General features: G+C 43.5%; 1 protein-coding gene across 1 annotated transcript in view; it reads left to right on the top strand.

Annotated features, from left to right (window-relative positions):
- Positions 1–25,044, top strand: part of LOC128842199 (E-selectin-like) — a 139,562-nt gene that overhangs the window by 105,719 nt on the left and 8,799 nt on the right. The window contains 1 exon segment of the mRNA XM_054038012.1: positions 24,492–24,677. Coding sequence (XP_053893987.1) covers positions 24,492–24,677 — 186 coding nt within the window.

The raw sequence follows: 25,044 nt of genomic DNA on the forward strand, positions 1-25,044 counted from the left end.
TATTAGAGCATAAGCTTTCGTGGGCTACAGCCCACTTCTTTGGATGCATATAGAATGCAACATATATTGAGGACTATCAGCGCATCATCAAAGATCTACAACCGATCCTGAAAGATGATCCCTCACTCTCACAGATCTTGGGAGACAGGCCAGTCCTCGCTTACAGACAACCCCCCAACCTAAAGCAAATGCTCACCAGCAACCACACATCACTGAACAAAAACACTGACCCAGGAACCTATCCTTGTAACAAAGCCCGATGCCAACTCTGTCCACATATCTTTTCAAGTGACATCATCATAGGACCTAATCACATCAGCCATACCATCAGGGGCTCGTTCACCTGCACATCTACCAATGTGATATATGCCATCATGTGCCAGCAATGCCCCTCTGCCATGTACATTGGTCAAACCGGATAGTCTCTATGCAAAAGAATTAATGGACACAAATCTGACATCAGGAATCATAATACTCAAAAACCAGTGGGAGAACACTTTAACCTGTCTGGTCATTCAATGACAGACCTGCAGGTGGCTATTTTACAACAGAAAAACTTCAAAAACAGACTCCAACGAGAGACTGCTGAGCTGGAATTGATATGCAAACTAGATACAATCAATTTAGGATTGAATAAGGACTGGGAATGGCTGAGCCATTACAAACATTAAATCTATCTCCCCTTGTAAGTATTCTCACACTTCTTATCAAACTGTCTGTACTGGGCTATCTTGATTATCACTTCAAAACTGTTTTTCTCTTACTTAATTGGCCTCTCAGAGTTGGTAAGACAACTCCCACCTATTCATGCTCTCTGTATGTGTGTATATATATCTCCTCAATAAATTCCATTCTATATGCATCCGAAGAAGTGGGCTGTAGCCCACGAAAACTTATGCTCTAATAAATTGGTTAGTCTCTAAAGTGCCACAAGTACTCCCGTTCTTTCTTTTTCTGGTTATCATAGTTTGCCCCCTCAGAATATCTGATAGGAACTCCCTACTTCTCTCTGAGATATTCCCACTGCTTGACTTATCAGTCAAAGGACACATCATTATGTGGAGATGTTGTGTCTTTAAAACTTAACTGCTATGAACAGCCCAATAAATGAAACCTAAACACAGTTTCTTTTTCTCAAGTGTTCATTTCCTCATGTCTTTGTAGCATTTGGTAATAAAACGAAATAACCAGCATTTAAATAACAACAATGTTGTCAATCTGTTTTCAAGAGTTAACATATTTTTGGCCTCAACAAATGGAGATAAACATTGTGAGGAAAAAAATACAATGATTCCAAGAGTAAGGCCTTGTAATAGAAGGACTTAGCCTTCTAGTATAGAATCAAAATAGTTAGAAATCCTTTGAGTTACAATGACATAAAACGAATGTAATGAAGTAAAAGATCAGAACCTACTATTCAACTCTGTGTATGCAAATGTGGCTATAAATATATGGATCATATGCAATATGAAATGAAATGAAATGAAATGAAATGAAATGGGTCTGTTTTTATAAAGGGCCTGGTTCGCAGCTGCATTACTCCAGTTTTATACCAATGGAACCCCTTTGAAACAGAGAACGGGGGGGTGGAGGGGAGGTTTGCAAAAAACCAAAACCAATCTTTAGCTTAAAACAGCACTAAATAGAACGTTATAAAAGGAACCTAAAGCTGTGTGGAATAACTATAGCCTTAGTTATACTTAAATAGAGGTAGCTAATCTAAATAATCAAAATATGGTCTCAGAAGGGGATACAGAATTTCCCTGTACATTGTAACATCAGAGAGGCCAGTCAAGTGATATTCTAAACTATGAGCCTGGATTTAGAAACTAGGAATGCTGGCAACAGCAGGTGCCAAGAGTCCTGGGGCAGACTCACCCCTGTGCTGGCATGGGTGCCCCAGAGGGGAAGGAGCATCTGTCTCCCTTATTAAGGAGTAGAGGAGGCCAGCACAAGCAGAGGTGCTTGTCTGCCCAGCCATATCCCCTTCTACTTCTGATCTGCTCCCTCCCTGTAGTCTGCCCCTGTTTTGCTGTGCCCCAGAACACCCCTCTGTGCTTGGGGTTGCTGTAGTGGCAGAACCAGCTCTGTGCCTGGTTTAGAAAGCCTCCTGTGCCAGGAGTATTTGTTGTGGGAAGAGCCTCACACCTGCTTTCTGGCCAGTCAGGCTAGGGCAAAGGGGTGATCGTGCAATGCTGAATCTGGCCTCCTGTCCTCAAGTAGTCCCCACACAGGTGATGCCAGTAATGGCTAAGCCTCATATTCAGGCTTCAGGATTTTTTTGCTGTTCAACAAAAATACAGTGTAAAGGAATTTCTCTTTTTGACCCCACCCATGTCCCTGTAGGTAGTGCTCCCATTAAAGGGATTTGGTGTCTGCGATATTAGAGTGGTTCATTACAAATTAAGCACTGTACAGAGGTGCTGGGGCTCAAGCAATTTTTTTACATTCAGAACTGATGCAGCAAGCCCAGAGGTGCTGGAGCTATGAACCGCCAGCCTAGAGGTGCCAGGGCTCAGGCCCGGCAAGCCCTGGCACAAATTAAACACTAAGTGGTTAGGTCTGTGCAAAAATCCCCCACAATTAATGAAGTTCCAAAGCTTGGTTTTGTCCCTCTAAGCCAGCACTCCATAATAGTAACAGTATTTCTCTTCTAACTTGGCTTGAGTCACTGACACCGTTCTCAGATTCAAGCTTGGCTCTATGTACAGGAGTTCAGCTCCTCTCCCAGGATGGAATTTTGGCTCTCCACCCTAGACAGTACTAAATTCCTTGTTGACTCGAACTATCAAAATGATGGTGTTTTCAATAACACCTCTCACTAGATCTTTTTGATTTGTGCTTTTCAGGCTTCAGATAAAGCCATGGTAGAAGTGTAAAGTATAATTACACAGTAGCTAAATCCTACAAAGGGAATATACTTTGTCTACTTCCCAAATAGCCCTCCACTGAAAGGATTCCTAAAGACCTGTTTTGGTTCAGTAGCACAGAGAGGTTGTAATTTCAGGGGGTGATGATCTATCAGAAAAGGAAAGTTTGTTTAGTTGGGGTGTCTGGAAACTACTTTGGCCTTTAATAGAATCCGGGAGTAAAACTGTAATGTGAGCTATTGGCAGGTGTTGCTGCTCCTGCCAATTCAGATTGAAATGTGGGGAAGGGAAAGGAAGAGAGACTAAAAAAAGGAAAAAGCTGAATTGCCAGTCAGTGGAGTGGTTCTTTCAGGAACATTTGTGGAAAATAGCTGCAATCCACAAATATTTTAATAACAAAATGAATATCATCATTTTTCTCTTTGACCTTTTTGCCTCCCACCCCTTTGGTAAAGGGGTCTCTTATAGTCCAGGGGACCAGGAAGATCTGGGATGCACTTACATTACCTGCATTAGGGGACAGTGAGAGCTGATGTGGGGATTGTCCCAAACCATAGAGAATATTCGATCAGGTTAATGTATCCCTGAATAGGAAAACAATCTGTATTCAAAGTCCAACTTGTAAATTTTTCCCTTTGCCAATCTGGCACAGGATGTGAGGATATTTTGGCTGGTGGTTTAAAGATTTTTTACCAAGTAGTTTTAACACATGCTAATTTTTTCCCTGTACTACAGAGTTGGTAACTTCCATGAGATGAAGTTCACAGATACAGTGGAAGATAGAAAATAGGAGCTGATGATAATGGTTCATTGCTGGATAACTAGAGCTGTATTTTCAAAGACCTGTGCATGGGACTAACATCATACTGAGGGGGCAAACTCCAGCTGAGCATGAAAGTGGCCAATAAGGTGATGCTAATCAGATATGCATGTTATATTGACCCACACTCAGCGTGGGCTCTGGACAGATTGGAAGTCTGGTTTGCCAGTTGTGCATGCAGCAGTCATTCATAGTAGTTTCTACATGAATACCTTTCCACAGCTAGTCCCGTCCCACCCCACCCCCACAATTTAGTCACCATATTAGCTCATGAATTCCACGGGTTAGCAGCAAAACCTGCACAGATGCATTGTATTAACCTCATCCTTCATAATATAAAAGGTTGTTGGACACTCATATGAATAGTCAGCTCAGAGGAGTGAAGAGCCGGAGTTGCCGGGGGGCGGGGTAAGGGGGGAGAGAATCAGTCTGTCTCTAGACCTCTCTGAAGATTATTCTCCAGGGCTCTGCTCTGCCCCTCCTCTCTTGTTCTTTTCCCCAGCATCCCCATGCCCCTGGGTACCTATGCCCTGCAGAATGTCTAACTACCCACTATGTGTAGGGATGGTGCCATGGTCCCAGATGTCAGCCTGTGCTCTGCAGGGATGAACACTGTGATGGAGTCTACTGAGGAATAAACTCAACACATCACTTAATTGATGTGTATGAAATTTTAGGACTTATCTATAGGGGGAGACTCAGGAAAGTTAGTTACTAAAGGTATGAATTTAAAGTCACTTAAACCGTTTTAAACTCCTGTGAGGACACTCTCATTCAGAAATAAAGTGGCCTTAATTAGGCTAAACCTAATTAAGAGTGTTCACACAGGAGTTTAATTTATTTAACTCAGACATCTGAGTAAACAGGTAGAATTTATTCAGGTGTCTTGAATTAAATAGGTGTTAATAAACATAAGGTTTTAAAGAATCTTAGCATGTGTCTAGATTAGGAAAAGTTGAAGTTAGGTCTGGGTTAGCTAACACATGTTGGGTGCCCCTTTCAATTAATCAGGTTTCATTTCTATGGGATCTTTTATTTCATTACATTTTAGTTTTATGCCATTGTAATTCAATGGATTTCTAACTATTACAATTCTGTAATAAAAGGCTAAGTCCCTCTATTACAAGGCCTCACTCTTGGAATCATTGTATTTTTTTCCCTCAGAATGTTTATATTCATTTGATGAGGCCAAAATCTATTAATAACTCTGGAAAATAGATTGACAACATTGTGATTATTTAAATGCTGGTTATTTGGTTTTATTACCAAATGCTACAAAGACATGAGGAAATGAACACTTGAGAAAAAGAAACTGTTTAGGTTTCATTTACTGGGCTGTTCGTAGCAGTTAGGTTTCAAAGACACTACATCTCTACACAATTATGTGTCTAGACTGGACACATTGGATGTGATTATCATTGAAGGTTTGGGAGGATGGAAAGACACCTTCTTCATTACATTGTGATGATGAGCCCAACACATTAGAGATAGAAATACCTTCTCTGAAATGATTAATTCCCAAAACACGGTACCTATGTTGGGTTTGTAATTTTTTATTAACTAATATTATAAAGGTGTCATTCTTAGATGGGTATAAGGCATTGCACACATGGTTCAGGCCATGGAATGAGTCAAAATCGCCTTGAGAAATTGTAGAACTGGTCTGAATTCAACAAGATGAAATTCAATAAAGACAAATGCAAAATACTTCACTTAGGAAGGAAAAATTAAATGCACGACTACAAAATGGGGAATAACTGGCTATGTGGTAGTATTGCTGAAAAGAGTCTGGGGATTACAGTAGATCAGAAACTGAACATGAATCAACAATGTGGTGCAGCTGTGAAAAAGGGTAATAGTCTGCATGCATTAACAGGAGTGTCATATGTAAGACATGGGAAGTAATTGTTCAGCTGTACTCTGCCCTAGTGAGGCCTCAGCTGGAGTACTGTGTTCAGTTCTGGGGACTACACTTTATGAAAGATGTGGACAAACTGGAGAGAGCAACAAAAAATGACAAAATGTTTAGAAAATCTGACCTATGAGGAAAGTTTAAAAAAATGGGCATGTTTAGTCTTGAGAAAAGAAGACTGGGCGGAAGTGGGAGATGTGATAAGTCTTCAAACATGTTAAGGGCTGTGTAGCGAGGTGATCACCCCGCTCCGGCCCGGAAGGGGTTAAAAGCAGCCCTGGAGAGGGCTGCAGCAGGGAAAGGGAGTGAGAACAGCTGTGAGAAGCCGAGTAAGTTGCTGACCACAACTGTGGCCAGCTTAATCAGGGCCCAGCTGGCCCTTATAACAGGGCTGGGGCCAGAAGCTAAGAGTCTCTCTCTAGCTGTAGAAAGAGACCGGCCTGACTGCTTGGGAGCTGAACAGGGTACCTGAGTGGAGCTGGGCTGGGGAAAGGCGGAGGAGCTGGGGAGCTCCAGCCTGGAAACTCCCCAGGCTGCAGGCCTTGATAAAGGCCAGAAAGATACTGGGGTTGCAGAGGGGCAGCCCAAGGATAGGCAGAAGCAGCAGGTCCAAACCCTCTTTGCCAATGATGAGTGGCAATTATACTGCAGTCCACCCCAGGGAGTGGGGACTAGATTGTGACTGGCAGTAGCCCAAGACTTGAGGTGAGGTGGGGATAGGGGGTTGGGGGTTCCCTGGGGAGGGGAGACCCTGAGAGACTGTGGGTGCAGAAACTCTGAGAGAAGGGGCACCGGGGTTCAGGAGGGACACTGGGGCCAGCAGCAAGCTGAGACACTGGCCTGCGGAGGGCGCTCCAGAGGCTGGCGACCTAATTCCCTGGACAACCAGCAGGAGGTACCGCAGGGGTGAGTTGTTGCCCCATTACAGGCTGTTATAAAGACAGGGATCAATTGTTCTCCATGTCCACTGAAGGTAGAACAAGAAGTAATGGGCTTAATCTACAGCAAAGGAGATTTAGGTTAGATATTAGGGAAACTTTCTAACTATAAGGGTAGTTAAGCTCTAGGGTGACCAGACAGCAAGTGTGAAAAATCAGGACGGAGTAGGGTGGGGATGGTGGTAATAGGAGCCTATATAAGAAAAAACCCCACAATTGGGACTGTCCCTATAAAATCGGGACATCTGGTCACCCTATTAAGCTCTGGAATAGGCTTCCAAGGGAGGAGGTTGTGGAATCCCCTCACTGGAAGTTTTTGAATACATGGTGGACAAACACCTGTCAGGGATGGTCTAGGAGGTTTACTTGGTCCTGCCACAGTGTAGGGGGCTGGACTTGATGACTTCTTGAGGTCTCTTCCAGCTCCACATTTCTGTGATTCTATGAGCCTGTACAAGATTTGCTGGGGCTTGACCCTCTCTGGGGCGGCAGGGAGCCACACCGGCTCAGTACACACCGTTGAGCTTGGGGGATTCGTCTGGCCGTGGGGTCTCCCTCAGCAGCTCATGCTGTAACCGGAAGAAACACGGTAAGCCGTCCCTGGCTCAGGGCGGGGCAACAAACGCTGAGTCAGGTGCTCAGGCCCTCAGTCAGGGCTGAGCAACAAATAGTAGACCCCAAGCCTCAAAAGGCCTGGGAGAGAGGGAGACTGCCACCCACGGGTTGGGTGACAGGGGGGACACAGGCCCTCCCACTCCACTGTGTCCCAGCCCAGGGCCCTAGCAGTGGCAGAAGACCTGCTGCTGTGTCAGTGGGGATCCTGACCGCAACACACTGACATGGGCTCTGGCAGTGCTGCAGCCAGACTAGGGTCGGCTGCCCCCGGGCTACTTCCAGACTTCCCCTCGGGTAGTACCTGGATCTGGGTGTTGTCCTCCGGGGGAGGGGTGGGGGGTGGAGAGGTCCAGTACCATGGGTTCCTCTGGGTAGCGGTTGCAGGGCAGGCCCGGCAACTCCTCCAGGTAGCGGTTGCAGGGCAGGCCTGGCCAGTCCTGGCGGCTGCCTTGGGCCGCGGGGTCTTCCCAGTCACGAGCTAGGCTGGAGACGTCTGGTCTCTCTGGCGGCTGGGGCCTGACTGAGCTCTGAGGGAGAGCCTTTATACTTCCGGGTCGCCGCCTGACCCTCTGAGGGGCGGGCTCAGAGCACCCTAGCTCCGCCCACTCTGGCCTCCGGATGGGCTCTTCCCCCTCCGGGGCGGCGGGGAGCCACACCGCCTCACTACAGAGCCCCATTAAGTTGAGAAAGCGAGGATTATCTCTTCTGGATATTGGGGCAGAAGCTCTACAGCTGATTTTTAGACATCTCTCCTCTGGCAGAAATGCTCTGTCTAAGATTTGAGTCCAAAATGGCTTCTATGAATGGCATCTGTTGTGTGGGTATTAATAGGGCCCTTTCCCTTTTATTTCTGAGTCCTACACTGTTGAAGAAAGCAGTTGGGATACAGCTATGGATAGGCCTTCCCTTGATGGAGCTTTAATAAGCCAATCATCTAAATCAGGAGAGATGAAAATTCAAGAAGAAAACCCTTTTCCCCTGAAAGTGCTGGGCATCTCTTCTATAGCACCTGTTTGTAAAAGGGAGAGAACTTTTGATCTCAACTGGATTCTGTGAGATGGGTCCCTGAAAAGGGAAGGGGGAGAGCCTGGAAGGATTGATGGTCTTGAACTGGCTAGCATATCCATTGTGTACTATCTCCAAGATCCACTTGTCTGATGTTATTGCTTTCCAATTGTTGCATAAAATGGCACAGGTGGTCTCCTAAGAGGAATGGGGAAAGTGTAGAAACTGGAATGCAACTCTCAACCCTCATGTGGTACAGAGGAATATGATACTAGGGTTTGTTTCCACTTAGAATAAGGTTTAAAAGACTTCCTTGTCTGTTGATGATGTTGTTGAGAAGGGTTTTGATATTGTTTGAGAAAAGTACAAAGATGAAGCTGAGGGTGGACACTGTCTCTGATATCTGAACATTGGTACCCCCAATCTTCTCTTGGGGAACTGGAATACATCCATAGATCTGGCAGTAGTCCTAACATCTTTCATTCTTTCTAGTATTTCATCCGTCTTTACACTAGTTAAGCCTTCCCCATCAAATGGAAGGTCCTCCACCTTCACCTGTGTCTCTGAGGGTAGGCTTGAGATTCTCAACCAAACATATCACCAAAGAGATATTGCAGAAGCCACTGCTCTGGTAGAAATGTCAGTACAATCAAAAGGTGCCTTCAGTTCATGTTTCACAGCAGTTTGTCCTTCAGTAAGTATCCACCTTTTGCTCATTCTACTGCAGCTTCCACCACTCATCCATGGCTGGAGGTGTGCGGAACTTAGAAAAACCCTCTTGAGAGAGCTGATAAAGTTTATAATTTTTTCTTGACATTTGGGTCCTCTCCTGCATTGGGACAACCATCAATTTAGCCAGTTGAGAAAGTCCTTCTAAGAGAGGAAGAGCAATTCTGCTTCTAGAAGATGAATCCAAGATGTCAAATATAGGCTGGGAAGTCTCCTCCAGAGACACCAAGGGTAGCCAAGAGACTCAGCCATTCTGTCTATAAGCTCGTGAAAAAGGACTTCTTTCCTTGAAGGGAAAGAAGTAGTTGAAATCCCCCTGTTATCATCTGGGGAGATTATATCTTCTGATTTCAGAACCAACACATGAGTATGTTCAGCTAACATCAGTTTCTCCTTCTCTGAAAGTGTATCTAGAATGATTGTAGGGGACTGATCTCTACTCTTGTGTTTTGCAAAGGCATCCAGGATCTTTGGATCCCATGGTTCAAAGCTGTCTCGCATACCAGGTGGAGAAGGTTTCCTTATGCAAAAGGAGGTTGGGACACTTGAAAATGTTCTAGGGAGGGTCAGCACAGCCATCTTATCCAAGTTGGAACATACCACTTTGGCCAGAATTACATATTTGGATTTGAACAATAAAACTTTGGATAATAAGGGCCCTGTGACAGGGTGCATCAACCCCAAACTGGGTCAACAGGGGCTCCCTAGCTCGACTCACAGAACCCATCACAAGCCTTCCTCATACTACTGCCTGGCAGTGCATCTTGCTTCGTGCTGCAGAATCTGTTCATGTTCCGAGTGAGATTGCAGGTCCAATCTTGGTTCCAATCCTGATGGTAAAGGTGATATTGGTGGTCTTGGTTGTAAAATAGGAAAGGGTGAGTGTACTTTGTTTGCAGAGCATGAAGGAGTCTTAGGCAGAGGAGAACAGATTCAGACATCAGCCACTCTTCTTCTCTTTTCCAAAGAAGGACTGTCCACTTGTGGAACCAGAACTAACTATTTCATGTCCCATCTTTACTTAAAGAAGTCAGATCCAAGCCCAGAGAAGAATGCAGATCTGGGCAATGGATTTAAACCACCATCATAATAGATTGTTGATGTGTCAATTTGGAACCAGTGCTTGGAACTGAAGGTATGGTATCCTTCTTTTTGGAGTTCAATCCTTTCTTGTGTTTCGATTTTGGTTCTAACTGGATCTGAAGTTATTGGATCCAACACATCCACACAATGTCTCTTAGCTCTTTGGTATCTCTGATAAGGCCACAGAACACCTGGTGGCTGAGCTTTGTGACTTTGTCCTCACCCACAACCATTTCAGATTTGGGGACAACTTATACCTTCAAGTCAGCGGCACTGCTACGGGTACCCGCATGGCCCCACAGTATGCTAACATTTTTATGGCTGACTTAGAACAACGCTTCCTCAGCTCTCGTCCCCTAGCACTCCTCTTCTACTTGCGCTACATTGATGACATCATCATATGGACCCACAGGAAGGACGCCCTTGAAGAATTCCACCTGGATTTCAACAATTTCCACCCCACCATCAACCTCAGCCTGGACCAGTCCACACAAAAGATCCACTTCCTGGACACTACAGTGCAAATAAGTAATGGTCACATAAACACCACCCTATATTGGAAACCTACTGACCACTGTACTTACCTACATGCCTCCAGCTTCCATCCAGGACACATCACACGATCCACTGTCTACAGCCAAGCCCTAAGATACAACCAAATTTGCTCCAATCCCTCAGACAGAGACAAACACATACAAGATCTTTATCAAGCATTCTTAAAACTACAATACCCACCTGGGGAAGTGAGGAAACAGAGCGAGATGGGTACCCAGAAGTCACCTACTACGGGACAGGCCCAACAAGGAAAACAGAACACCACTGGCCATCACATACAGCCCCCAGCTAAAACTTCTCCAGCACATCATTAATGATCTACAGCCTATCATGGAAAACGACCCCTCACTCTCACAGACCTTAGGAGGCAGGCCAGTCCTCCCTTACAGACAGCCCCCCAACCTGAAGCAAATACTCACCATTAACTACACACCACACGACAGAACCACTAACCCAGGAACCAATCCCTGTAACAAAGCTCATTGCCTACTCTGTCCCCATATCTACTCTAGTGACACCATCAGAGGACCCAACCACATCAGCCACACCATCAGGACTTGTTCAACTGCACATCTACTAATGTGATATGCCATCATGTGCCAGCAATGCCCCTCTGCCATGAACATTGGCCAAACCGGACAGTGTCTACGTAAAAGACTAAACGGACACAAATTGGACATCAGGAATGGTAACACACAAAAGCCAGGAGGAGAACACTTCAATCTTTCTGGACATTCTATAACAGATTTAAAAGTAGCCATACTTGAACAAAAAAACTTCAGAAACAGACTTCAAAGAGAAACTGCAGAACTAAAATTCATTTGCAAATTTAACACCATTAATTTGGGCTCGAATAGGGACTGGGACTGGCTGGCTCACTACAAAAGCAACTTTCCCGCTCCTGGAATTGACATCCCCTCATCAATTATTGGGAGTGGACTATATCCACCCTGATTGAATTGGCCCTCTCTTCACTGGTTCTCCACTTGTGAGGTAACTGCCTTCTCTTCATGTCAGTATAATAATGCCTGCATCTGTAATTTTCACTCCATGCATGTGAAGAAGTGGGGTTTTTACCCACGAAAGCGTATGCCCAAATAAATCTGTTAGTCTTTAAGGTGCCACCGGGCTCCTTGTTGTTTTTGTGGATACAGACTAACACAGCTATCCCCGATACTTGAAGCGCATGGACATCTCTCTCATGAATTGGCTCTGGATACAGAGGCTGACACATCAAGGAGTCCCTGCATTCAGACTTAGGATCTGATAGTCTCCTTTACATGCTGCCTTAAAAACATTTTCCACTTCTGGTGTCCGTGCTCTCGTGATTGGAGTGTTTTGGCCAGCAGCGTCTGCTGCAGTCATGCATGCATTCTGAGAGTTCTTGTGCCCCACACTAAGGGCATATAAGATGGAGCAGACCAGCCACCACTCAATTCCTTCTCATTCCCTCAGGCTACAAGAGAGCTGTTTGTTGTCCATTCCCTGTGACCTTATTAGTTTCTAAGTATGATTAGGTTACTTGTTTACCTATTGGCGATTAATTTTTGACAAGTTTCCCAGAAATGTTTTGTATATTTTACTCCCTGGGACTGGGGCTTAGAGATGACCAGTCTTAAATTCCCCAGATATGTACGGTCCCTCATGTGCAATCTCAACGTCCATTAAAGATGGGAACACCAGATGTCTTTTCTGTTTGGGAGAATCTCACATCCCCAGTAAATGTGTCATATATAAGTCCTTTTCCAAGAGGACCTTAATATCAAAGGAGGCCTCTCTCCAGGTGTTTCTACTCAATAGGTCTATGAGCCTGGCTTCAGATTTGGTGTCATTGACCCCTCTATACAAGACCTTCCTGTCTCCTGTAGTGCTCCAATCAGCACAGGGTCTGACAGCTCCGGAGTCCCATCAGATATGCCTCCAGCTGCTTCCTCAGGAAAGTCTGACAAAGAGTTTTCTGAGAAGCAATTTAAAATACACTGGGGAAAATTAGAGGCAGTCCCTGCAGAAGATCTGTTCTAAAAAAAGAATGGTTTCCCTGCACCATTCACCATCAAGAGACTTCATGGCCCAGTGCGGCTACTGTTGAAGCTTGTAAGGATCCCTGTACCAAGGCTTTGACAGTGATGCAGTATGCCAAATCTACTGCTCCCTCTGTACCAACTCCTGCTACATCTGATTCAGCTTCCATACCAATAAGCTCTGGTATGGCTCTCTTAGTAACAGTCACTGCTGGTACCATGTCTCCAATACCAAGTGTATCAGTACCAACTAAATCAGCACTGTTGACTCCACTCTTCGCAACTCTGGCTCTGTTGTCCTGGCATACCATTCAGTACTGACAAGATACATGGTACCGGGAGACCTACAGGTGTTGCAAGAACATGAGGCGCCATTGCTTTCTATGACTATTAATAAGACATCTTCAGTACTGGGGCCAGCTTTACCTACAGTACTGGGTACATCTAGGAGCCCAACTGCTCAGACTCTTCTGGGACAACAGTCTGGTCCTGTTTTGTCTGCTTCACCATTGAATGTGGAATGTTCTTGTTCATCTTCTTCAGCATCTTAAGACAATGAGGGAATCTCATATATATTCTCCAAGAGCATCCCTCCTGCATCTTATGAATTGGGCAGAGGCTCCAGATATTCTTCCTGAGTGAGACTTTTCAGAGATTATCATTCTGGTAATTCCCTACCCTGTAGCCCTGTGGATCTTCTCCTGATAACATGCCTGTGTGGCCATTTTGGAATCCTTGAGGCCTATGTACAGGCTGGAACATCATTGTGGAAGATCACCTACCCACAAAAGACCCTCTCCTGTGACAGCTACACAAACTGCTCCTGTTCAACAACCTCAAGTCTCTACTCAACCCGAGAAACCATATGAAGAGGATCTACCTCATGCTTGTGATTTACTGGGTCCCATGATTGTTTCCTCATCATCTCCAGATGAGGCTGTAGTTCCAGCTATCCCATTTCTCTGTATGATTTTAAACGTTTTCAGGACCTTCTCAAGAGAGTGTCTGGCTCTGCAAATACCTCTTGAACATGTCCAGGAACCTTCTCACAAGGTAACACAAAAAATTATTGTCCACTAGGGAAAATAACCTTTCCAATCAATTACACTGTAGTGGACCCTGCAAAAATCTTGTGTCAGACTCCTGATATAGCTGCTCCTACCTCTCAGAAGGTAGCTAAGAAATATCATGTCCCTTCCCATCATAGGATGACACCCTTGAGAACACCTCTGTGTGGCATACTTAGCTTTGCAGGCTGGCTGCCCTCTTTCTCTTCCACTTATGGTCTTGTAATGATTTACTCTGACCTGGCAACTGAGAACAAGATGCCACTCTTTGCTGGGTCTCATTTATTAGCTCATTTTCCAGAGTACAAAGAAAACTCCGCCTCATTAGACCCTTTAGGCCCTGGGCTAATGCTGATAAGGATCCTCTCCAATGTTTAGGAGTCTCCAGCCCTACTACAGGAGGTGGTCATCATCATTCAAAGTGTCTTGTTCTCCTTAAGCCAGGAGACCCCCACCTCTCCTCCTGGAACAGGGTTATGCTTCAGGCCAGATTTAGCCCTCAGTCAGGTTTTCCCCAGCTAGTCCCTTTTTACTCACTCATTTTACCTGTCAGCTTGGAGAGGTTCACAGGCCACAGTCCCCCTCCTATGAGATTCTCAAGGAGCTCCTCTCTCTAGGAGCACCTCCCTGCAACTAGGCTCTGATGGCCTTTTATCAGGCCCAGGTGCTCATTATTCAATTAACTGCCTAGATGGGCTCATTCCCTTAAATTAGCTCTGGGCCCACACTCCTTTTAAAATTTTGTCACATAATTAAGATCCCTTTTGCTGTAGAGCAGATGGGGCTGAAATGCAATCTTTTATTTAAAAAGGTGTTAATAAGTCCCTGTCATTTTGCCAAGTGCAATTTGCTCTGCTCCTTTGTTCAGCCTAGTGTGGCTGCCTAAAGGACTCCAAGGTCTCCAATGAGCATGATCCCTGGCCTCAGATTGGGTGTGGGTGTGTCTATTATTATCTGTTCGGAGGAGGCAGACTATTATCTGAGTCAGACACGGTATCACCAGGAGAGAATTCTGGACAATAGAAAGGGAGATAAACTATTTCATGCATCTGGTGCCTTGATCCAGACAGACTGGAGACTGTCTTGCACAACCAGAAAAATTCCCTTTCTCTGTGGAATTGTATTATTCACCTCTTTGCTTTTTCCCATTTAATGCAAAGTGGGATGAGACATTGAGTGTTTCATACAACACCTCCCTCTCTGTTTCAGTAAAGATCTTAGTGAAAACTACCAGCATCAGTTTTCCATTTTTTTTCTTTTAAAAACAAAAGGAACACTTCAAAGTAATAATATTAAAGGTTAAGCTGAAATCCACCAAACAGGAAACATCTTCAGGCTGCTGCCACTACGGTTTCCTTTCCCCCTGCTAGCACAATCATTCCTGGGAATTCCTTCTAAACGAGGACATGGACAGTCAAGCCTCCAAGTCTGAGCCTTGCTCAGTGCAGGGAAGGGTGGGGGGCATCAGGAAGCTGGTGGCTCCCTGATTCTGTGCTGGTCCAGCCCCTGGTGGAGGACTGATTTAACAGAACTCTGCTCTGCCCAATATCCGCTCTTCCATGGTATGCCCCCACTGCCAGGTTGGGGGTAGCTGGTGCAAGAGTAGACTCGGCCAGGTTTATGCCACCAGATAATTCCCTTCCAGTGGGGGAATTCACTGCCAGACATTTACAGCCAAAATCTGGCCATTTTGTGCAGCTTGAATAGTGCAAATGTAACGCCGACAGACCTTGGTTGTTGGTGGGCAGGATCGAACTGTGGACCTTTGCAGTTTAATGTATGAGCCTCTATTGCATGAGCTAAAAGCTACAAGGTGCTTAGCTAAGGCTATAGCAGACTCATTAATCTCTAGATGGTCTTGATGCCCCTAGAGGGGGACAGAGCAAAACACCAAGCAGGCATGGGTTACACAAAGAGAGCAGATTGTGCTGGACCAGAAATGTGCAATGAATTACTTTTAAGGTGATGTAATTTTATTTCTGTCTTAAGTTAACATATGGTTCTGTGAATGGTCATGTGGTTTCTGTTGCACTGGGTCTGTGAGAGGCCCTCAGAGCTGCTGGATGAAGCACGTAGAGCAGCTGGTGAAATCTGCCATCACTGCCAAATGAAGGAAGCAAGTGATGAAGAAGGGGGATATGGCCATGCAACCCAAAATAAGTATGGACCTGGATAGGGGACATTGACAGAGATTCAAATGAGCCACAGAGTGGACCAGTCTCCAGTGCCTTGCACCTTGTCTAAACATTGACACCAGTGAAAAGTGTGTGAAGAGCTAGTGTAAAACACACCCAGATCAGAAGGGTAGGATTTCACACCACCTTCCTCTAGGTACAAATGGCTACACAATGCAGGGAATCAGGCCCTCCCAGTGTAGTGGCTACATTACACAGGGATCTTTCATAACTAAACACCCTATGTGTCAGTTCACAATAAGGAGTGATTTTGAATCAGGCTTTAACGCCCCTGCTGACAGATCAACTTTGTACAATTCAGTTCTCTGGCCAGCTTAGCAAATAAGTCCTGAGGTTTGAAATGGGATACTGATCCACCTCCAACTAGGGGTTTATAGTACATTTATAGTCCTCACAAATTACACGTCCAGTATTTTTGGAATACATATAACTGGTGCCGCCTGTTGTTGACCTCTGGGGACAAAATATCTTCCTTGTTTTTGCAGTTCTTCTATCTGCCTTTCTAATGGTTTCATGAAGTGTGAGGCCTATGACAAGCCTTTCGATACTGAGGGTATGTCTGCATTGCAATGTAAGCCCAGGGTTTGAACTCAGGCTCAACTCTTCTGTCTATACACAAATCATGCTAACCCAGGGGTTGGTCCCAGGACACTATGAGGACCTGAGTCAAGCCGGACTCAGGGTTCAAGCCTTATTGCTTTGCTGTATAGATGAAGACCTCCTGGACTCATGCTCATGGAGTCTGCTTAAAGTATCCCTGAGTCCCACTGGCTGACTTCCTTTTCATCTGGACAGTCAAGTTTTCCCAAACTCCACCATGAACAAAAGGCTAGAGTGGCCACATTTTAGGAGGGCACTAGGAAGCCTGGGATATGGGTGGTTGAACTCAGGCCCACGTAATGTAGTGTGAATGCTGGAGATCCAGGTTGGGAACTAGGGTTCAACAATTCCTAACCTGGGATTACAAATAAGTGTAGGTGCTCAAATCCTAGGGTCTGCTAACTTGAGTTGTACTAACTCTGGGTTTACCCTGCAGTGTAGACAGACCCTGAGACCACATGTAGCTTTATCATCACAACTTTTCCTAGCCTCATGAGTATATTAAATACAAATTTGTATTTTTCCATATTTTCCCCCACTGGATCCAACAAGTTGTGCATGGAACTGCAGGCAAGTTAAAATGTTTACAGCCAATTTTTGCCAGTCACCAAAGACCCATTTTCTTCATTGACTAGTAAGTGTAATAGTAAGCAGTCACCTTTGTGATGTGCACTGATGAGATGCAGGCACCCCAGTTCTTTTAATTCCCCTGATTACATCTTTTCAAAACTTCATTGGTCTTTACATTGAGGTATTTTTGCCTGTACAGTTTTTCAGAAATCACAGGTAACACATCTTCTCTATCAATTTCCTTTCAAGTCCTATATGTTCTGAACTGCATGCAAATCTGAGAACTGGTGTAATTGCCTCTGCATGGGGAGGCACAATTTCTGAGGACTCATCTGCGCATGAAACTTCAAAGCTGTCTATGAGACTGGTTCGAGTAACTTGGGGGAGCACCTCAGCCTGTGTGACTGCAACTTCTACTGGAACAATGGAAACTTGTGCCTTTACGAGTCACCTTTGTTGGAAACTGGCCTAAGGATCTGGAACTTGCTCCTGGAGGAGGTCAGCAGGGCCACAAATCTCAACCCCTTGAGAGCAAAATACAAATCTCACCTTTAAACTTGCCTTCCCCTGCTAACACCATGCACTCAGACACAAGGTCCAAAGCCTGCTGACTTGAGAGGTGAGAGAGCGAGACAGAGCTAAACACTTTATAATGTTGTGAGGCATTTAGGGCCTGATCTAAAGGCTATTGAATGGATACTACAATGATGGGCACCAGATAAGAACCTAGACAGTGAGATATACATACAATATTGTAAAAGCTGTTAGGCAGCTCTGTTTAATGAATCTATGGCAATTTGTTCCTGCTGTGCTTAACACATGGGGTGAAATCTAGGCCTGATTAACATCAATGGGAGTTTTGCCATTGATTTCACTAGGACTAGGATCTGACCCCTTGGAAATGAGGCAGAAAAGTCAGTGGGAACTGTAGGAGCCCAGCACTTCTGAAAATCAGGTTCATGATCTGTAGGGCTTGTTTACACAGTGGGGCAATGTGCACTGCGGGGTGTGTGATTTCTAAAGGGCACTAATGTGATGTGCATTATTTGGTCCATGTAGGCCCTGCTGGGGCATACTGAAGGTTCTCTCGTGTGCTTTAACACAGTACTGTTTCCAGCTTTACATTAAAGTGCACTAGGGAACCTTTAGTTTGCACCAGTGGGGTCTACTCAGACCAATTAAGATGCAACACATTAGTCTGCTTTAGAAATCGCACCCCAGAGCATGCATTGCTGCACTATGTAGTAGAGAAGCCCTTAATCTCCACGTTAGGGCCCTGATTCTCCAGTTTTATGCCAGTGTTTAGCTCCATTCATTTCAACAGAATTTCACCAGTGTAAAGCTGGTGTAATGGAGTGAAGTATCAGACCCTAGTTCTTTATAGCAAAAAAAAAAAAAAAAAAAAAAAAAGTGGTTTATTGTATTTCCTAACTAGGTGATAAAGGAAAAAGAACGGAAAGAACAAATCAGTTAAGAATTAGTCAGTAATGTATAGTCAGCCAGGGGTAGGCTGGATGGCTTTTCTGGCATTAATATCAAGGATTCCAACAAACCAACCAGACCAGAGGTAAACATTTTCAAAAGCGCCTAAGTGGCTTAGGAACTGACCTCCCATTTTCAAAACTAGCGTAGGCACTTAGGAGCCTAAGTCTCACTGAAGGATAGTGAGTCCCTAAGTCGCTTTTGAAAATGGGCCGTAGGCTCCTCCTAAAGCATTTGAGGTTTTACAAAATGTTATCTGAGATCCATTGGTCCTTGACATCTCTAATTTGTCAAAAAGTTTCTATAGTTGATTTTATTTTCCGTTATATGAAATTGAGATAAAAACAAAATAGGGATGAGTTAGAAGTGATTTGATGGAAAGGCTAATAATAATCCACTGTGAGCCTTACACAGAAAAAAAATGGCCGGGGTTACGAAAAGAGGCAGTTTATTCAGCCAAAGCAAACAGCCTTATAGGGGTTTTTGTGTGCCACAGGGATATTTTTCCTGCCAAAGCTGCAGACAAGTGGTCTGGCCTACCACTCTGCAGGAAAGATATTTTAAACTAATAAGTCTACACCTTCCTGGATTTTTCCCCCCTTCTTGTAAATCCACCAACAATAGTGTTGTTTTGATAAAATTTTCCACTAGGCAGCTTCTAGCACAAAAGAGGAGGTTTGAGTATATGGACGTGCCAAGTAGGAAGCTCATTAAAAAATGTTAGAAAAAATATAAATTATTTTTTAAACTCACTGATTTCAAAGAGTATTGAAGCTCTTCTGGGTGGGTCTGTGTCTTTGTATACATAATAATAAATGATCAGGAAGGTCATACTTAAACTCATCATTCTTATTAATTTGTATTACAATACCACTTAGAGATCCCGGATGAGATCGGAACCCCATTACACTAGGAACTATACACACACAGTGAGAGAGAGTTCCTGGGCTGAAGAGTTTACAATTTAAATAGGCAAGGCAGAAAAAGTCTGGGAGAAAGGAAGGATGATTATTCCAATTTATAGATGGGGAACTGGGGCACAGACCCTGATCCAACACTAATTGAGGTCAATGGGAAGATTCCCATTGATTTCAATGGAACTGATCAAGACCGGAAGTCGGTAGCAGGACCAGAAACTGAACTCAGATTTCCTGAGTCCTAGCCCAGTGCCTTGTAATGGTTGTGGAAAGCTCTGATTGCTAAGTGCACATTGTGTACAAGAAATATCTTGTCACTCAATAATTTTGCTTTGGTCATTGAAAGAATTTGATGAGGACTGGGATCAGCACAGTCAATATTCTTTGTTGGATCTTTCTCTTCTCTGTCAAAGTCAAAGATTGAGCATTGTGGCCAGTTATTGAATCATGGCTATTTCTTAAACATTTCACTGTTTCTGCTGTAGTGCAAGGCTATCTATCTATCTATCTATCTATCTATCTATCTATCTATCTATCTATCTATCTATCTATCCCTCATTTCTGACACATTTACCACCATGACACCTAAGACTGGGATTTTATAAGGTTCTTAAGGAGTTAGATGCCCAACTCTCATTGCTGTTTCAAGGGCACATTTTACAAGAAGTATTGCTCACAGAGTAATTAATGGATTAACTTGTCAATCCTTGGAAAATTCATTCTGTACTCAAACAGTAACTGGGGTATGTTTGAGGAGGACACATTGCACTATTCATCCATAACAAAGAAATTTTGATCCTCCTATTTTAATTGCAAAATTCAACTCAGCTTTAACTTTAGAGTTGTTAAGATATCCTCATAATGAACATCTCTTTAATATATTTACAATGCATGACTCCCAGGAGAGTGTGAGGATGATGTGGGTGAAATGCTGAGTAAATTTCTGTATATTTCAGAAATATAATCATTGGCTAAGATTTTCCAAGTTTCCTAGGAGATTTAAACACACAATTCCCATTGAAATTAACAGGAGTTTTGCATCTAAAACCACTAGCTGCCTTTGAATATCTCCGCCATTTACGTTAAACACCTCTAGAAATGTAATAGAGATGGAGGATGGTTTTTTAGTAAAGTGCCACTTCCATCTATTTTGATTCTCATTCCATGCCCGTCACCCGGGTATCTGAGAACCTAGGGGAGTCAGTAAATTATATGTTTCTTTCTTACATTTCTGGAAAACACAACTCAACTTTACTACTGTATGGAAGGTGGATGTGGGGGGACAATGTAAAGCTCGCTATGGTCAAACAAAACAAACACAGCCATGAGAACAGAAAAGCTGTAAGGAATCAGTTCACCCACATGCTAAGATTAGTTGAGTGTGAATTTTTATTTTCTCTTGATATCCTGGAATTGTGCATTAATCTGAATTAAAATCTAAGGTGTTGGTGTGTGTCTGGGAGAGGAAGGCATATGGGTGTGTATTTGTGAGTTTTGGCATCATGGATATACTTTTTCCTGGGGAATTTTTCACTTTCTTATTAGGAGATATCCTCTTAGCTACGTCACTGGAATTTCTAGGAAGTAGGAGCTGATAGAATAAAAAGGCTGCGAGCTGAAGGCAAAGGGTACACACTGACTGGCAGCTCTCCACTGAGCCTTAGCATAAGAATCACTGCAGTGACTTAGCAAAGGAAAACAGTTGCTGAAGACACATCTTTACCAGGCTGCTACGTAGCACCAGGCATCACAGCCACAATCTGTAAGTATAATAGCCTTTCAAGTAGTTTTAGTTTTGTTGTATTTCATATCCATGCTTGGCAGAATTCAATTTTTATTTTTGTATAATTTTGATGAATAAAAAGTTTAGTTTATTTTTAAGCATTTTAAAGATTTTTTTATTGATTTAAATTTTCACACTTGTGCAAAATTATACATCTTTTAAGCATTCCCCCCCCAATTTTTATCAATTTAAATTTTCACAGTTGTGGGAAATTATGGGGCATCGGAATGTGTATGTGTGTCTGTGTGGGTCAGACAATAATTATTTCGTGACAATAGACATTGAGATTCAAAAAGTTAAAGCTTTATAACAGTTAAAACACAAACTGCCAATATCTTGTGTCACAATTTACAAAATAAAGATCCTTAAATCAAACTCTAAGATGTTCTCAAGCAGCATTTTTCTTACTTGAAATCAATGTTTATCGACTTTTACTGATAAAAATTGAATCCTTCCAAAGGTATTCATATCTTAGCTGAGTTCATTGTCAGTGATCTCAGCTCAAAGCTGTCAGATTCAGTCAGATCTGAAATAACACTACAATGTCCTGTGCAAGTTACTTTAATTTCCAGTCCGCCTCGCCATTAAGATCTGCTTTAGACAATACACTAGCCGAGTGGAGAATCTTGCTGTTTAACCCCGTAAAGTGATTTGTGAAATAGCATATAGGAAAGATGCTATAGACAATAATGTTGTATGATATTATTGTATCGCAATAAGTTAATATCAGTGCTTAAACCATGTGCTGTAATCCTGCATGTTTGTTTTTTGCAGCCATCTCTTCAAAGAGCAAAGTGAAGAAAAGTTCTCCAGAAACATGATTGGCCTGTGGTTTCTCTCTGTTCTTACTTATGGTAAGTGACTGTGTATCTGAGTGGAAAACAAGTTAGACTGGAAGTAACAGCACTGCTGTTTTCTCGCAGCTTCCTTCTGAAGTAAATGGGGGTGCAGTAGCTGGGTTAAGATTTAGGGCAGATTTGCACAGAAAGCATTAGATGGCATGGCATGCTTCCTCTCTCAACTGCCAAAGCCAAAAGTGGCCCTTATGTGGGGCTGTGCAGCATACCCACCCAGTGTGGGCAATGACTGGACACATCCTTGACAAGCTGGAGACCCTACATTTGATATTGACATGTCTGATTGGGAGACTATTGTAACTTTGTATAAAGCAAATACACAGACTCAAATACCTGCACATATGCAATATCCACTGAGATCTAGATATAGCCTTCTTTAGAAAAAAGCAATTAGGTCTAGGTTGCTGTAGAAGTTATATCCAAAACATAGCATACAGGTGGGATCCCTAATTCAACAGCGTTATTTCTCTTAGCTCTTGGAAGAGCATTTTGATACTGGGCTAAATTTCTGTGCTGTTTTCATTTCTCTCTCTCTCTCTCTCTCTCTCTCTCTCTCTCTCTAACATTCTGGTATTTTTCTGTATTTTTAAATATCTCTGTGCTATATACTGCAGTTCTAGCCGCTGATGCTCTTTTTCTGTTCTAATTCTTCCTGGAAATGCTCTTTGTAAAGCAGAATGATATAAAGAGATAAACATGGCCTTTGATAACAGAACAGGAAGCACAGGTAAAAGGATACCAACTTCTCTGCATCTTCTCTTTCTAGGACTTATGGTACTTGAGGAGGGCAATTGCTGGACATACCACTATTCAGAAAAAAATATGACCTATAAGCTTGCGGAGAAATGGTGTAGGAAACACTATACAAATATGGTTGCCATTCAGAATAAGGAGGAAATTGCCCATCTGAATGCATTTTTACCCTTCAATCCAACTTATTACTGGATTGGAATCAGAAAGATTGATAATGAGTGGACCTGGGTTGGAACAAGAAAACGGCTGACTGAAGAGGCTAAAAACTGGGCTCAGGGTGAACCAAACAACAGAAAGAATGACGAGGACTGTGTTGAAATCTACATCAAAAGAGACAGGGATGCAGGCAAATGGAATGATGAAAGATGCAACAAACAGAAGGTTGCCTTGTGCTACGCAGGTACAGAATGCAATCAATCCCAAAGAGCCTATATGATAATAAGAAAATGGATGTTTATTAGCTAACCTATATATATATACATTAAAGATTGTTACTGTATTAGGCTTAACTTTAAACATGTGAGTGGTCCAGTGAAGGCTACTTGCTTGCTTAAAACGAATAATGCAGAACTTAGAGCCTTTATTAAATCATGTAAAAGTCTATTGTTCTTTTGTGATTTAACTTTTGATATAAGTTGAGTCTGTTTCCAGCCACAGGAATACTTTTGTGAGTGGCTAGGTTCAACTGTCTTGGTTTCTGAAATGCTGGGATGCAAAACCAATGTAATTTCAAATGACATAACGTTCACCCTCTGTTTACTTTTGCAAAGTATTTATTATCCAGAGTGTGTTTTCTCCTGGATAAGTAAAGCACTGCAATGGCTTTAAACAGATTAACTAGTAAAGGGGATAGATTGTTTTATAACCATGCTGAATTTCCTTCTAGCTTCCTGTAACCAGTCTTCCTGCAGTGGCCATGGTGAATGCCTGGAGACCATTAACAATCATACCTGCGTCTGTGATGCTGGATTCTATGGGCCTGAATGCCAGCATGGTAAGATTATTTCTTAATGCCTTCCAAACAGGGAGATGTGCATGTCAGCTAGTTTTCAGTAGGTCTAGCTAGTTTGATTATTTCATTTGCTGTTGAGAAAGTGGTACTGACTGTAGGCCTGCTTGTGTCCCTTTGTAGTTGTGACTTGCGACCAATTAAAAGAACCCGATCAAGGGACACTGGAGTGCAGCCATCCACTGCAGACCTACAGCTACAACTCATCCTGTGAGGTTCAGTGTGCAGAAGGCTATGAATCAACTGGGTTTGAACCAGTCTGGTGTACCTCTTCCGGAAACTGGTCTGCACCCACTCCAGCATGTACAGGTAAATTCTCAAGGAACTGTAGGTCAGATCTCAACTGGCATGAATCCTTATGGATCTGTTGACTTCAATGCAGCTTTGCCCCTTTACAGCAATGGAGGCTCTGGCCCACTATTTTAATATTAAATTCTTAAAGTGAATTGGGTTTCAGATTGACAGATCTGTGGCCTACAGGCCTGCCTTTGTCCCAGAAGAAGTACAGGTCAGGGAGAGGCATTGACTTAACCCTGCCCTAGATAGCTCTACACTGTCTCTGCCCCGGTCACTTTCTTAACCTGCAGGGAGATAGCTTCACTCTCTAATGCCAAGCTCCTGCCAATGTATATTCTGTTACCATGAAGAAGAAAAGTTTTTCCCTTAGTTTGCTCCACACTAAGCTCCACGCTATTCCATGTGATTTGCAGTTGTGCAGTGTGATGGCTTAAAGGCTCCAGCTCATGGCTCCCTCACATGCTCTCCCGCCTCTGGGAACTTTCTGTGGAATTCAACCTGTGAGTTTGCCTGTGAAGAAGGGTTTATGTTGACGGGATCAGACAGGCTGCAGTGCGGCGCTTCTGGAGAGTGGGATGGAGAGCAGCCGGAATGCGAAGGTACCTTTCTTTATCACTGCCCTTCCCAGTACACAGGGCTCTCACTGCTTGTGTAGAGTGCTCCTGTGACATCCAAACTAACCGCTGATGTGCTCTCTGTGTGTCTCAAAGTGCTTTCCAAAAGCAGTCAGTATCATTGTCCCCATTTTACAGATGTGGAAAATGAAGTGCAGACAGGGGTAGTAATGCTTGTGAGCAGCAGACTTCCAAGAAGCATGATTGCATACCGCAAATGTTGTGCATTTAACATTAAGCAATTCCTATCAAGTGCTTCGAGTGCAGAAGCTTTGCAAAGCCAATCAGCTAGATACAGTGATAATATACCTAGACTTTAGTAAGGCATTTGATACGGTCTCGCATGATATTC

This window comes from Malaclemys terrapin, chromosome 8 (assembly GCF_027887155.1).
Source record: "Malaclemys terrapin pileata isolate rMalTer1 chromosome 8, rMalTer1.hap1, whole genome shotgun sequence".
NCBI classification, from domain to species: domain Eukaryota; kingdom Metazoa; phylum Chordata; order Testudines; family Emydidae; genus Malaclemys; species Malaclemys terrapin.